At 40.1% G+C, this 14509-nt stretch overlaps 2 protein-coding genes across 3 annotated transcripts in view; one reads left to right on the forward strand and one right to left on the reverse strand.

The window, feature by feature from the left end:
- ACSBG1 (acyl-CoA synthetase bubblegum family member 1) overlaps positions 1-1619 on the forward strand; it is a 40872-nt gene extending 39253 nt beyond the window's left edge. The window contains exon 15 of the mRNA XM_080626393.1: positions 1587-1619. The gene's annotated coding sequence lies outside the window, so the exon portion shown is untranslated. The remainder of the gene's footprint in view (positions 1-1586) is intronic.
- On the reverse strand, positions 359-14168 carry IDH3A (isocitrate dehydrogenase (NAD(+)) 3 catalytic subunit alpha). Of its 2 annotated transcripts, XM_080626398.1 has the most exons (11): positions 14088-14167; positions 11957-12019; positions 10124-10207; positions 8713-8827; positions 7957-8144; positions 7685-7818; positions 6959-7061; positions 6816-6880; positions 4773-4857; positions 4105-4257; positions 359-2099 (listed from the first exon to the last, which is right to left on the reverse strand). In XM_080626398.1, the coding sequence occupies exons 1-11, from the start codon at positions 14112-14114 to the stop codon at positions 2016-2018; spliced, it is 1101 nt and encodes a 366-aa protein (XP_080482524.1). In that variant the 5' UTR covers positions 14115-14167; the 3' UTR covers positions 359-2015. The 2 variants fall into 2 exon arrangements, with proteins under 2 accessions (XP_080482524.1, XP_080482525.1); XM_080626399.1 differs by lacking the exon at positions 11957-12019 and having other exon boundaries at positions 14088-14168.
- Positions 14169-14509: the final 341 nt, after the last annotated feature.

The following is a 14509-nucleotide window of genomic DNA, read 5'->3' on the forward strand; positions in this document are numbered from 1 at the left end:
AACAGCTCCCTAAGACTGTAAGGCAAAGCAGCAAACATGGGAGGTCTCACATTAAGTGCTATTGAGAACAGAAACTTCATTCAAATCACTTACAGCACCTTTTTCTTTAAAGCAAAAGGGGTTTGGAGCAATGTTTGTCAGCGTGCATCTGCATGCTTCAATATGCACATAGTACTATTGCTGCCGACTGGGAGCTGCATTTCTTCTTCCCCATATAAAAACTTAATCATATTATGTGAGGGACACATGTGCCAGAAGGTTGTCTAAAGGGTTTGCTGTTAGTAAGTGATTTTTGGCAGAGAGTTGTAATAGGTAATACAAGCAGCCAGGCCGCAGCCACTGTTCTTGATCAGAAAAATCATGCAGATTTGGATCTTGTTTCCAGGAAAGTTCCATTACCAGTCTTGCACATCAACACGTAACACAAGACAGCAGCCTGGGATTAGAAAAACAAAACAAGCACTAGGACTTTGAAAAGTTTATTTTTCCCCATTTCTGTGCAATGGTAATTCGGAAGTTCTTTAACAATATTAATCTGAAGGAAACAAGGAAGCAGCAGCTTGTAAACCACAAAAAGAAATATTGCCCTATTCACCAGAAGCAGAGTGCACAAGGAATAAAGCTCATTGTCCTGCCTCCGAGGTGGTGTTAGACTGTACAAAAAGAGCTGGGATGCTTACTTTTATACAGCAATGCTAGAAGCTGTTACTTAAACTTGATTTGACTTCTGAAACAACCAGCCTAAACAGTCTTAAAAGAAAGTAACTAAGTGGAGTGATATCTGTTAATAGAATTAAGCTTTAAGAAGCCTGGTACTGGCAGTAGGGATAATCTTGTGCTGTAGTCATGAGTTTTGAAACACACATTTTCCTGTAGGGTGTACCAATGGAAGCATACCTTGAGACATACAGATCCAAATGACTCATATGATGATCTGTACATGAAGAAGGGAGGGAAAGAGAGTTGCTTTTATGTGCGTTAAGCTCAGTAAGCCTGAAAGAAATAGTCCAAGATCCTCATGAATAGGATGAAATATATTTCTGGAACATAGGCACCAGAGCCAAACCTTCACTCTGTCTTAACCCATTAGGACTAGTCTTTTACATTCAGGGTTTCTAGAATGAAGTTACTAGTCAATACAGTAAGACACACTGAACAGAATGCATGAAAGTACAACACAAAAAGCGTTCCAGCATGAAGTCATGAAATACGTAGTATGAATTTGCAAAGTTAATACTTTCCCCTCACAATAAATGGCAGAACTAATTTTAACTAATTTACTCTCATTGGAGCTCTGTTGAAAAGCGTATTTTAGAGAGGAAAACTTGTAAGAATTATTTTGGTATATGGATTTGAACAATAATTTTAGTTCAACATTAATTCTCACCCTTGGCTGGTAAATGGTTGTGGGCTTTTAAAAATACACCAATAGATTAAATCTCTAGGATTTTGTACTCCTTTATTCGTGCCCTTGGAGGGCAAGGCTATACTTCATGAATTACCAGAGTATCTAAAGTCGTTTCTTCATTGCTTTTAACATGAAATTGCCATTTTAAGTTACTTCATACCCATTTCTGTCTATGCAGGTCATCATGTGCTCCTGTTAGGCACATAAATTCCAGCAAGATCAATAAAGTAGGTTTTAACCATTAAGGTGCTTTTATATTTCACTAATTCTATTACTGGGTTATTTGCATTTTCTTTGCTTTGTGGAAAGTAAAAACTTCCACGTGAAACGGGAAATGGTAGAAGAGCTTCAGTGGCAATGAAAGAATTCACTGACATAAAAATGTTCACCAGATAGAAAAAAATAAGTATGACAAAGCACTTCAAGTCCACTGAAAGCAGGCACAAGCATCATTCATAGCCATTTGGACTGACTTTATTAATGGAGAGGCCCTAACTAAAAAGTTTGCTCTCAAGAGACAAGCAAACTATACGCTTATGGATATCATATATAATGTACTTTGTGTGCTGTGTCCTTTTGGAGTTATTACAGGTAGTATGAGAAAAATTTAGTCTTTGTCCTTTACTCTGCGGCAGATCTCCTCTGTGAATTCCGAACACTTGGCATTACCTCCCAAGTCTTTTGTCAAGACCTGAAAGAAAGAAAGAAAAAACGTTACTAAACTGTTTTATGGGGCTGGTCTTGTCTGAACAGTTCTAGATGATGTTCTTCTATGTTGTGTGTGAATACTAAATAGGAGTGAGGAGGAATACATGCAGTTTGATGTTTTCTGCATCCCATATCAATATGGACTTCATCAATGAGGACGGTACGGACTGAAGGAGGTAAAGAAAACTTGAGTACCAACATTACGTGTTATCAGTTTTCCACATGATTTTATCTTAACTCCAGGAAGAAAATATGTTTGGCCAAAGCTCTCCAAAGGCCCTTGTCCAAATAACAGTATTATTAATCATGAAGTATTTTATTAATCATTATTAATGATTGATTTTATTAAGTTTTCAATAGGAACTTTGTCTTTTGAAAGTAAAAATTATATATGAAAGCTCAGCACAAAGGTAACTAACTGGTTTTGGGGGATTTGTATGGGTTTTGGGTTGTTTTGTTGTTGTTTAATTTAATGTGTGTTTGTTGTTTGCTTTTAAGGAAACCTACCCAGAAAAAGCACACATAGCTCTTAATGCTGAATGTTAACACTTCTTTCAGTTTGCTTAGTTCAGTTAAGAGATGGAAAATGCAGAGTTAAAGAAAGCTTTTCATCAAGTGCAGCTCCTACCTGGCAGCATAAAGATAGTAAAAGAAAGAAGTGGGCAACATTGCTAGTCCAACCTCACTAGATTAAAGCACTCCAGAAGGTAATTTAAAATCATGAGTTTTCCCCTTACATGACACACACAGAGATCTTAATTAAATGGCTGGGGGGAAGGGAAAGGGAGAAACAGAAAGCAGGGGAGGAAATGAAGGTTATTATTTTAGGATCTTGTCATTTTAACTGCATTATGCTTTTTTGCCAATTCAAAAAGATTCTCTTCATTGTGAGCATATAACCATAATGGTGTAAGTAACTAGTAAACAAGTAGTCATGTCACAAAACTTGCACTATGTTATCTTCCATAGAGTTACTGACCTGCAGATGGAGGATATTTCATTTCCAGAGAAGTAAATGGGAACTTTACAAGAGCACCTCTTTATTCACTTGTAAGTTTAGATATTTTTTAACTGCCTCCTACACACAGTAAGATAGCTGCAAACAGACCACTTATGAAATGATGACAGCTTTTTGTTTAAGCATCCTTGTCACTTTTCATTACAAAGCAGCTTCTTAAGCTCCTGCCTAAGATAATTGAACCAGCCTAACTGCTAATCCTCTTTAACTACAATCTTCAGAATCTTTCCAGCTATGTTTGAAAAGGTGGATGTAAAAGTGGATGAGTGAACCAACAATTTTAAGAGGAGAAATTCAAGTCAGGTTTCCGAGCATGTGTGTCCCTGAATATGCCATTTGAGTCTCTAATCTGGAGACACTTGCTGCCAAAAGGAAATTGCATTCAATCTTAAGGGGAAAAAGTAAATACTGGGTAAAACCTGTTTGTAGCCCAAAAAGGAGTGAAAGCAGATAGAAGGTAAAAAAGAAAACAATGGAATGGAAAAGAGGAGCAGAAATATTACAGTCAGGACTGAAATGGTATAAAAGAAGTGGAGGACTAAGCCTGTGAAAGGCAAATGAGCATCCTTCACTTCAGGACCCAGACTTAAATATATGTCTTTTGTATACATTATAAACTTCACTATTGAAATGTCATTAGTTACTTGAACCTCTAATCCCCTTCATGAAAAAAACAGACATCCAGTTCTAGCTCTGAGAGTTAACAAAGCTGTGGAAGTGTAAGATGAGCATTACTGAGACACAAGGAATGCTACAGCCTATCCTTATTACTGAGCTGGGCAGCTTTAATACCACCAAAGGTAATAAAATTACTATCAAAGAAGGACAGTGGCACTGCTCATGCATCAGGCCAGCACAGCAGGTGGTGTTCCATTACCACACTGTTCAAGTGGTAATGTTCGAAGTTAATTTTTGCTATGATAGAATACGATTTCAGTTCAGTGCGTTTATTTGCACACCCTTAGATTACCTTTCCATCTTTAATTGTTTCAAAGCAAGCTGTCTCAATTTTTGCAGCATACTTGTGTAGTCCCATGTGACGCAACATCATCACAGCACTCAGCAGAAGGGCAGTTGGATTTGCCATGTCTTTTCCTGCAATGTCTGGTGCTGTTCCATGAACCTAGAAATAAAAGTGAACCTGTCTGTTATGATGTCAGTAATGCTGATTAAAATGGTCTGGGCAATTCAAGTGTATGCAAGCAACCTGAAACACAATCCTCATACAAGCGAGTTAAAATAGGACTTACTTCACAGTGATACAGTTAGTGGAAAGGAGATAGGAAAGACCAGAACAATTCAATTCAAAGGCATCAGAAAGGAGTAACTAAGTCACCTAGTATCTCCCATTTGTGCCCATGAAGCTCTATTTCACAGAGGGTATTTATCTTACAAAACAAAGGAAAAATGAAGTGTCTGTAAAAGGACATGCAAAAACCTATGTGTAATGCATACTGTATGTGTAATACATACTACATCTTCTGTCTCTGAGTAAAGGTTCAGCATCTTTACAGTAAAGAACAGTTTTACACAGAACTTAGTTCAGTGATAGCCACACTGTATGTCATGGAAGAGTTTTAGATTCTCCAGTTGAGACAAACCAGTTGTTAATACTGTACCTTGCAGAAGACGACTTACCGATTCAAAAATGGCAACTCCATTGGCACCAATATTGCCACTTGGTGTTACTCCAAGACCCCCAATCAGTCCAGCACACAAGTCACTAGAGATATAAAAAACAACAAACCCACAAGGTTTTCCATATACAGTTGCTTCTTCGCAAGGTATTCAGATGTTTTTGTTTCTCAGTTTATTGCAACAAGAACTTATTTGATATACCCACACAGTCTGAGAATAGCATTGGGAAGAAGAGATGCTGTTTTCCAATGGAGTACAAATGGCTAATTTGTAAATTTGTAGAACTAATAGCAGGAGACAGTTTAGTAAAGGAAAATTAAGATGTAACTCCAAATACTAGAACATAGCTGATATTAGGTAGATGAATTACTAGTAGTTTTAAAGCTTATTGCATTTGGCTTATGGAATGTGTTCCAGTGACACCAGACTAGCTTTCCCTCTCTCTTTCTTAAACAGCCCACAAGTCTGACATAATGAGGTCATCAGACACAAGCAATTTACACAAGCAGTCTGCATTTGGTTTCCTCCAAAATTAACATGGGGAAGAACAAACCAACTGTGCCTACAGTCATCATCTTGTACCCTCAAAGCTGAGCACACAGATAAACAAGGCTCTTAAAACTCTGGTATTTTAGCATACTGTTTTATTGCCTACAACTTAGCTAAGCAAGGACTCACAAACAGAAAAGTTTGGATGACCTTGCAGAATAATATTCTAAGTTTAAGCTAAAATAACCAAATTAGCTTCATTGTATAGTCTGGAGGAAAAAAAAATGGGTACAGTCTAAATTTGTCACAGTAGGGATTTAATGGTTCAAGGTAAGAGATTCCCTGCTGTACCTATTGAGTCTGAGAAACCTGTTTGTTATGATGTTCAGACTTCAAAAAAGCAGTGCAGGTGAGACCACCCTCAGTGACTCAAGTGCCCTCTTCAAGAACACAAATTTATTGAAAATGCTTAGAACTATGAAATTGTTTCCAGAATTTCTATGAGAACTTTAAAATTTTAAACTTTAAAATCAGTGACGCTGAATTAGATAAAGTGAATTGAAATAGTACTGATGGGACTCATTTGATCTCCTTTGGTTAACAGCTGCTGTAACAGCCCTGTCCACTCCTCTAACAGTTTTTAATGCAAGAAGCATTAGCTGGGAGTCTGATTTTTCTTAGAGGTTACAAACAGCCTTATAGAGTGCCATTTCAAGAGAAGCTCAGCAGGCATTTCTTCTTATACATAAGCTACCTTTACTTTTGTTATCTGTACAAATGCAGGAGATGGGTTCTAAGATGTAAATTCTAATTCATGCTGTTTCCTAAATCTCTCCTTGGAGGTGCAAGGGGAAGTAATGTTATGTTAAAAGTTCAGATTAAGATACTTAATTTTACATGCAGCATTTAATTGAATTTACGCTCCACCTAAGCATTTAACAGAATGGAAACAGTGTTCTGATGTATTTTGCCTTCAAGACATCAAGTATCTCTAGTGTTAATGTTACTCAAATATGCAATTTAATTTGAAAATAAGTAAAAATACAATACATAAAACACGAGCTGGCAAGGTATTAAGAGGCACCATGGTTCATTCTTCAGTGACTATGCACGATCATTTAGCTGTAAGGCTAGCTTGCTGTAAACATCATGGTCCCACAGTCACCTCACACAATCTATTTTAGTGCTTAAGATTAGGAAGTTTCCCCCCACAGTCTAACTAAGCATTCTTTATTACAGTTTAAGCCATTAAATTCTTCACATATTTGGACAAATTTCTCTTCTGGCCCATGTGAATATATTAATAGCCTTCATAAGCAGAAACTTTATTTGAACTAAGAAGCACATTCTCATCATGCAGCTCCTCCCAACAATATAATAATAATTGAAGTGTAATAATAGCATCCTTTCTGCCCATGTAAAGTTTGAGATATAAAGTTTTAAACTCTGGATACATAAAATCATCACCCATCTGGCTAGCACATAACCCAAGTAACTGTCTGGAAAGCAACAGCATTCTACACACTGAGCTACTTGAAATTACAATCTCCATACCTGAGGATGTCACCGTACAAGTTTGGCATAACAAGCACATCAAACTGTGATGGATCTTGAACCATCTAGAAAGAAGTATATTTTCATTAAAGTTAAGAATTTACAACTAAAACTAATCACAATTAAGACACATCAATACTCACATTCAGACACACAGTATCCAGGTACATTTCATTAAATTTAATATCTTTACAGTTTTCTGCTGCTTCCCTGCATTTTCTCAAGAAAAGCCCATCAGACATTCTCCTGCAATTAAATAAGCAAGAGAATATTGCAGTTGTTCTAAAAAGCAATACTGAAGGTAAAGAAAACTGCATGCAACAGAGGATTAAATATATATATAAATTTAGATTAAAATATTAACAGAATTAGCAGAAACTTTGTTACTAATTATCCCTTATGTTAAATAATCTTTTAAATATATTGCAGTCAGAGCAGTTACGCCTTTCAAATTGCCTCCTAAAATATTTTTGTATCAGTTGTTTAACAGGCATACATTGATTCTCATGATGAATCCTGTTCATTTACTAAAGGCTTCCTGAGTTCGTAAAGGTGGTGTCACGTAATATTACCTCTTAGAACTCAGTTCAGTACCAAGTGCCTTTTCCATCCTCAGTTTTTAAATTCATTTTCCTACTTTAAGACTCTTTTTAAAATAAGACCTTTGCAAGGAAAGTCACAGGATTACTACAAGCTTTCTAATAATAACATTAGTATATTAGAGTCTTATCAATATTGGGTTAGGATTGCCTTATTACGTACTCCCAGTAACACCAACACAAGTTATACATTTGAGGGACACTTAAGTTACTTGTAATTAAATGCATATTACTATTTGTTATTGTTCTCAAGAAGAAGTGTGAACGTACATAATGTTTGCCTTGTGCACAGCAGTAACATGGCTTCTCTGGTTGTTTCTGGCATATTCAAAAGCAAAGTCTGCAATACGCTTGCTGGCTTCTTCTGTGATCAGCTTGATACTTTGCACAACACCATCAACAATCTGAAAGACAGTAATCACACTGATAGTTTTGATGGGTAGCAAACGTGAACACCACTGAACCTCCTAGTATTAGGCCACTGAGATGGGCAAAGTTATCCTTCATGAAACACAGAAAACACAGCACTTCCAGGAACGTACCACGTGCTCAATTCCACTGTATTCGCCTTCTGTGTTCTCTCGAATTGTGACAATGTTCACATCTGTGTATGGGGTTTTGTACCCTTCAATTGAGACGCAGGGGCGGACGTTTGCATAAAGGTCGAAGGTTCTACGCAGGAGCAGGTTCATGGATGGGTGTCCTGCAGCAATTGGGGTCTTTAAAGGCCCTAAAGGGAAAAAGTAAAAAACAAACCCAAGAATGAATGAGAAGGTAAATCCCTCCATGAATTTCAGAGTTGAAACTCTAGTAACCTAGAGTGGTACTCTTAGCAGAGGATCTCCAAGTTCCTATTGAATCCTTCTGCTGAAATGCCACAGCAGTTCTCTGTGCTATTGAGTACTATTACAGTGATATTAATCAGCTGTTTAAAGGCCAAATTGCCACCCTTGCATGGAACAGGAGTTTTTACAAAAGCTTTTGGCTGAAAACAACAAAACCAAAACACCATTAGGAATATAGTTATTGAATACTTATCAGTAGAAATGCATTCTGCACAGAGTCCAAAGGCTGGCTTGTAGCAATACTTGCCTTTACTGTATTTCCTAGAAGATCTATGAAAGTTATGGCTTCAGAAAGAAGGATGGTTTTAAAATTACAGAAGACTGTAATTACTTGACAGGCTGTCCCCTATAATAAGCCATTTTATTATGCAGATGAAGGTCTTCAGCTTTAAATCAGAGTCACAATAAAAACAACAGTATTTAATATATTTGTATTAACCCCTTTTAATGTACCTTTTAATCCCATTTTGTTTTTATCCATGGATTCTTTGGCATCTGGAGGAATCATCCACTTCCCTCCTGGTCCTTGGATAGCTGTAACATTCCTTTCTTCCCACTGAATAGGAGTCTAAACACATTTACTCTATGTTAACTTAAATATCATCACTTTTGCTTCAAGCTTTAACTTCCCTTTCACAAAAAGGTGCATAAGGAATTTGTCCAGGCCTTCCTAAACATTTTTTCTCTGGTAAATGAGAGTAACCATGAGATTTCCGAAGTAAAAAAAGAAATGTTTTGGTTTAAAATGTAATTAAGTGAAAATGAAATAGTATGAGCAACACATCATCATAAACTTGAATACCATGATGCTTCCCTAGGTGCCATATACTCGGCAATCCTCAGAATTGCAATATACATGCTACACCTTTCCAGTTCTTAGAGCTGTTGAGTTCCTTGCATACATCTGAAAACCGAATTCATTGAGAACTTGTCATCCAGACTGCCTGGAAGACACTACATAACAGATATATATCTGTTTTCTAACTGAAAACCTGCAAATGTTCCATTCACCCACTTGTAAGTGGAGACAGGCTCATCAGGAAGGACCATAAAAGGAAAGATACAAGGGCTTTGCAAACTGAACCAATGTAAGTGTAGCACACTAGAGAATCCCCTTTAAAACAAGCAAATATGATTAAGTATTGTAAGCATGGATTCAGCACAAACTTAGCTTTCACTTCTCCACCCCTCCTGCGTGACTCCCCAGAAACAACCAAAACTATTACAAGGTGTTCCTAGATAATTAAAGAGAACTTCAGTTTTTCCCAGTCTAAGCTGGATAGTTGTTACAGAAAGGAGTATGTCTTGGTGCTGTTACTAATGTGGAACCATTTAACAGGCATCTTTCCTGAAAGGGCTCTATTTCCTTTACAGGAAACTGGACAAATTCTGGTGAGGTTCCTCAGACAGGCAGTAACAGAGTTCTTGGACATACTCTACTTTCGTATCACTGAAGTGAATATGTTCAGCATTGCAGCAGTTTGATTTCTAAGAACATGTCGGTCCTTTCACACATGCTTTCATCTGCACTGGGAGTCACAATGAACAAGAGAACAACCTCTCTCAGTTGCTCAGGATCACTTCATCAACAAGATGATTTTCCATGAATATTGAGTTCATATTTCCAAAATGGAATACAGCATTTGCTGTCTACTCCTCTGCCAGCTAACAGTTTCAAGCCCTGCCTTGATATCCCCATCCTATCTTTTACTAGCTGAAGCTTCAGACTTTCTGTTGTCAAGAAGTTTTAATAGCTTAAACATGACTTGACTGTTTGAAAGTTAAAGACAAAACATTTTTAATACGACTAGTTAATACTTGTTGTTAAATTTGTAATGCTTACAGCAAGACTAATATGACTTACTTTGGCAGCATCAAAGATCTTCATGACAGCAGTAGAAATCTCAGGTCCTATGCCATCTCCTGGGATTAAAGTTACTGTTTGTACCTATAGAAATATCAGTAGCACAACAAATGAATGCTTGTTTTCCACGAAGAAAACATTTTCATGTGTTGTAAGAAACAAGGAACTAGAAAAGGAAGTTTCAGTTACCAAATGAGCACTATGAAGAATAGCAGCACTGGACAGAAGGAAGGATGACTGGCTTGCTTTCAAAGGCAGCATGCAGATATGTTGAGAAACTCTTTAAAAATCTGCCTACTATCTACTGCTATTTCAAAACACAGAGGTTTAACCTGAAGGGCAGGTTCCTGCTGAGTATTCCTTGAAAGAAATCATCTCAGCATGCTGCCTTCTTTAAATCTGGAGGAGATACTATTACCTAGTTATGGCTCTGTTACCCGTATGTCTCCAGTATTAGCAACACGCTGCATAATAGTGACACATGCTAGAAATGGTGAAATTTATGAAAAGCTTAAAAAAAAAAATCTCATGCATATCCAGACTTCCTAAAAATCTCAGATCCATTTTTAACAATACTCAGTTATTTTCCTCCTATAATGTTCTGTCTTGTTTCTTTTATCATCATCAAACAGATGAACTAAATTGCACAGCTCAGGCTCACTGAAAAACAGGGGAAGAAAGTACTCTGCTCTGACCAAAAAACATAAAAAGATGATGATCACTACTCTAATCCTCCATGCCACCAACTCTTCTTGCTTTATTTAAAGATCTCCAGCAGTTTTGTCAGGGCTTGTTATTACCTACCAGAAAAGGCAGCTCAGATGCAGCATCAGAACTAAAACCAATTCACAAGATATGCTTCCATCCTGCTCCACACAAAATACTCAGAATCTCAATATATACTGACCGATATTTTAACGAATGTGAGCCAAGGAAATTCACTGTACGTAACAAAAGCAGCAGAGCTTCAGATTCAAGAACCCTGCTGTTGAGCAAGCACATAGCTGACGAAATGCCCCAAGACTAGTTTTGTGCTGTCTTAGGACTCCACCTGAGCCAGAGAACGTTTCACCTGACGCAGGACTGTGGTAAAAACAGAACCAGAGGTGCCCCACCTTCTACAGTCTTTTTAAAATGGATAAGATATGAGCAACCCTTCAGTCTCATTTCCAGGTCTTCTACATGCTGTTCTACAAAGCTTATAATTAAAAGCCACAGTTCCTCTTTAAAATTAAGTGCTGCTTAAGGGTGCATGCTGTGGTGCTGAGCCCTGTCCCTGCCTAAGCCATTTTGAGGGCAGCTTTCACTGGAAAGAAAAGGCCCATGGGCACTTCAAACACATACACGTGAAGAAGGTAAAACATCTACAAGGAAATATGCCACTAGCATCTAAAATACTTCAAAGAGAGCCTTGAGAAGGCACAACTTTAGGTGTGAGGTATTCTAAAAGCAACAGTAAAGTAAATGTAGTGCCTGAAGGGAAGGCTGCAAAGTAAAGAAAATGAGAAGCTTCTCAATAATCTGTCTCCTTTGCCCAATGCCAGATGAGTTTCAGAAGATGGCTCACGTCCACATTGTGTGAAAAGTTTTCATACCACTTCTGTCTTTTGCTGGAGCCTTTTGTATTATCACTTAGGCTTTAATATGCGATTGCCAAAGACAGTAAGCCAATATGAATCCAGCATGGCATTAAGAGCATGTATGCTCACTTATTTAGGCCTTATTTCTTGAGAATGTAAAAATAACAACATTGATATTATAAAAGTAAATTTCTGAACCACTTTCTTGAGAAACTTCTTAAAAAAAAAGGAAAAATGGTACTATTATACTCACAGCACTACTAAAACTTCTGGTCACCTGTTTTTGGTTTTTGAAAGCACCTAGCAATCGAGAAACCTGCAAGGATATAAAACAAGAAGATGCTATTTTATTACACAAATGGGATTTTTCAAAGTTAACAGTATTGCAGCAAATCTGCATTTTAAATTCATATTGCTTCAAACCCCCTATCTCAAGTTAGTATAAAGATCCAGATGAAACACGAGTAAGGAACACTTTGCCATGTTACTCTCTAACCTTCTGTCCACTGGCACATCCTGGGATTATTCTTAGCACAAGGTAAACCCAGGATGCACCATGCCTGGGGTGAGGCAAGGTTATGGCACAACAGTGAGTGCTTGCATACTACACATTTGAAGTAAGGTTGCAGTAACTGACTAAACAGAGGATATGCTAAGGATTAAGATTCATGGAAAGCCAAGTGAAAAATCAAACACTTTCACTAGCAATAGGGTGGACAGTATCTTTATATATTTTATGTAATGTTTTCAAAACTGCTTTGCATTAGTGCCACTTCTTCCATTCAGACTGTGGTGGGTTTTGTTCTTCCACCTTTCACATCAGCAGGTTTTGTGCTGTTGCCTTCTGTTTGCCCAGCAGTATTTAAAAAGCAGAATTAACATGCACATTAAAGACAAAATCCATCATAGCAACAAGTCAACATGGCCTAATCAAACAATTGCTCCTTCTGACATCTGAATATTCCAAACGGGCGTTAAGCTTCACAACTGGGATGGTATCTCGACTTGAGCTCTTGCCTGGCTGAGCACCCCACACAAAATCCCTAGTTGTACCAGTACCAATACCGAACTGCAGAGAAAACGCAGCCTCCCAACCTTACCCTCCTCTCTAGGGTTTTCATGCTTCTGGGACTTAGGAGTCAACTTCCAGTGCCAACACTTGGAGGACTTTGCCACATTCCTGTCTGCGGCTATCAGGCTAGACTGGAATGCGTTGGACAATTTGTACTCCTCTACAATCTCTTTACTGACATGTATGCTTAAACATAGCTGTACGGCAAAGGGGACAAACCACGTTGTCACTCACAGAAACAATCAGAAACAATGCAGTTCTTAGGGATGTTGTAATGAATGCTGTGGGAGAAGTAATTTAAGCTAGAATTTATTTTTGCTTGTGACCTGACATGACATGTACAAGGTCATTGCAACAGGCAAGCAAGGTTCATCACAGCAAGCCATGAATCTGAGGCAGCAGCTGAAGTGATTAAATGAAAGCATTGAATACACAAGTGTAAGTGCCCTCATGGTACAGTTCCTGCATGTACAGTCGGGATTCACATTCCAGAGCAGCCCTGGAAAGGAACAGTTGAGCCTGCCAGAAATCCTGGGCCTGGTACATCACACTAAAGTTCAACATCTGGAATGCTAGCAGAGATCAGGCCAGAAAGACTTGATGTGTTCTGCCATTAAACCCTCTTCCCAGTTCTTCTGCATTTCAGCAGATACATGAAGTGGGGCTTCTGCAATAACTTGGCCTTCGCGGGCTATTATTTTATATTATTTAAAGGCGCTAAAGAAAAGCTATTTACTAAAGGCAAAAAGCAGCGCCGCAATAGGGCTGCATCTCCGAACAGCTGGACTCAGCAGATCCCCGAGGACAGGCCAGAAGCCTGCCGAAGGCAGCACCCAGCACTGCCCCAGCAGCCTCCGTAGTGACAGCACGGCATCTCCTTCAGGGACAGGGACCCGTCCTGCGGCCTTCGCTGTGGGAACGCAGGGCACGACAAGCCCGGCTGCAGACACACCGCGCCCGCCCGTTGCCGCCGGGCCCGGGCCCCTCGCGGCCTGCAGTGCCGTGACCTCTACGGCACGACCTCCCGGGCCCCTCCGCGGCCCTTCCCCTGGGCAGCAGCGGCCGTTGAAGTAACGGCCCGCCCGACACCCACCCGTGGCGGGGCTCCGTCCTGGGGATGAGGGAAAAGCGGGCCCACCAACCCTGCCGCCCTCGGCGGCGCTGGCCGGGCCCGGCGCCACCGCGACCTTGCAGGCGATCTCCCTCGCGGCAGCACCGCCTCGGGCGTCACCGAGCCGCGACCAAGGTCACAGGCGGCCCGGTCGGGCACCCGCCCCCCAGGCACACGGGTAAGGTGCTTGTCCCTGCTTACCGCCGGCATCCACGCGGCCGCGGCCATGATGCTCCTGGGCACCGCGGGTCGCTGAGGCCCGAAAACACCCGCGCCCGCCGCGAGACCGGAACCGGCGCGCGGAGAGCGGCAGGCTCCGCCCCCGCAGCCGTGAGGCCCCGCCCCCGGCGGTACCTCAGCTCTCTCCCTGGCGCCGTGCGGGCCGGCATGTTTCTCCTGTTCCCCTTTTGATTGAGGGGAGCCCGCGCTCCGCTGAGGTACAGCGGCTCGGCCTGGCCGGAGGGGATGTTGCCGGAAAGCCGCCGCTCTCGGTGGTGCCTGAGGTGCTGCGGAGAGCCCCGGTGCGTGTCTGAGGAGGTACCGTTATGGCATCTGAATAGCAGCGTTCCAAAGCTGTTCTGAAGCGTTTGGTGCTGCTATAAAATCTTAGCTTCTAGACCTGG

The sequence above is a fragment of the Psittacula echo genome (assembly GCF_963264785.1).
Source record: "Psittacula echo genome assembly, chromosome: 10".
Lineage (NCBI taxonomy): Eukaryota > Metazoa > Chordata > Aves > Psittaciformes > Psittacidae > Psittacula > Psittacula echo.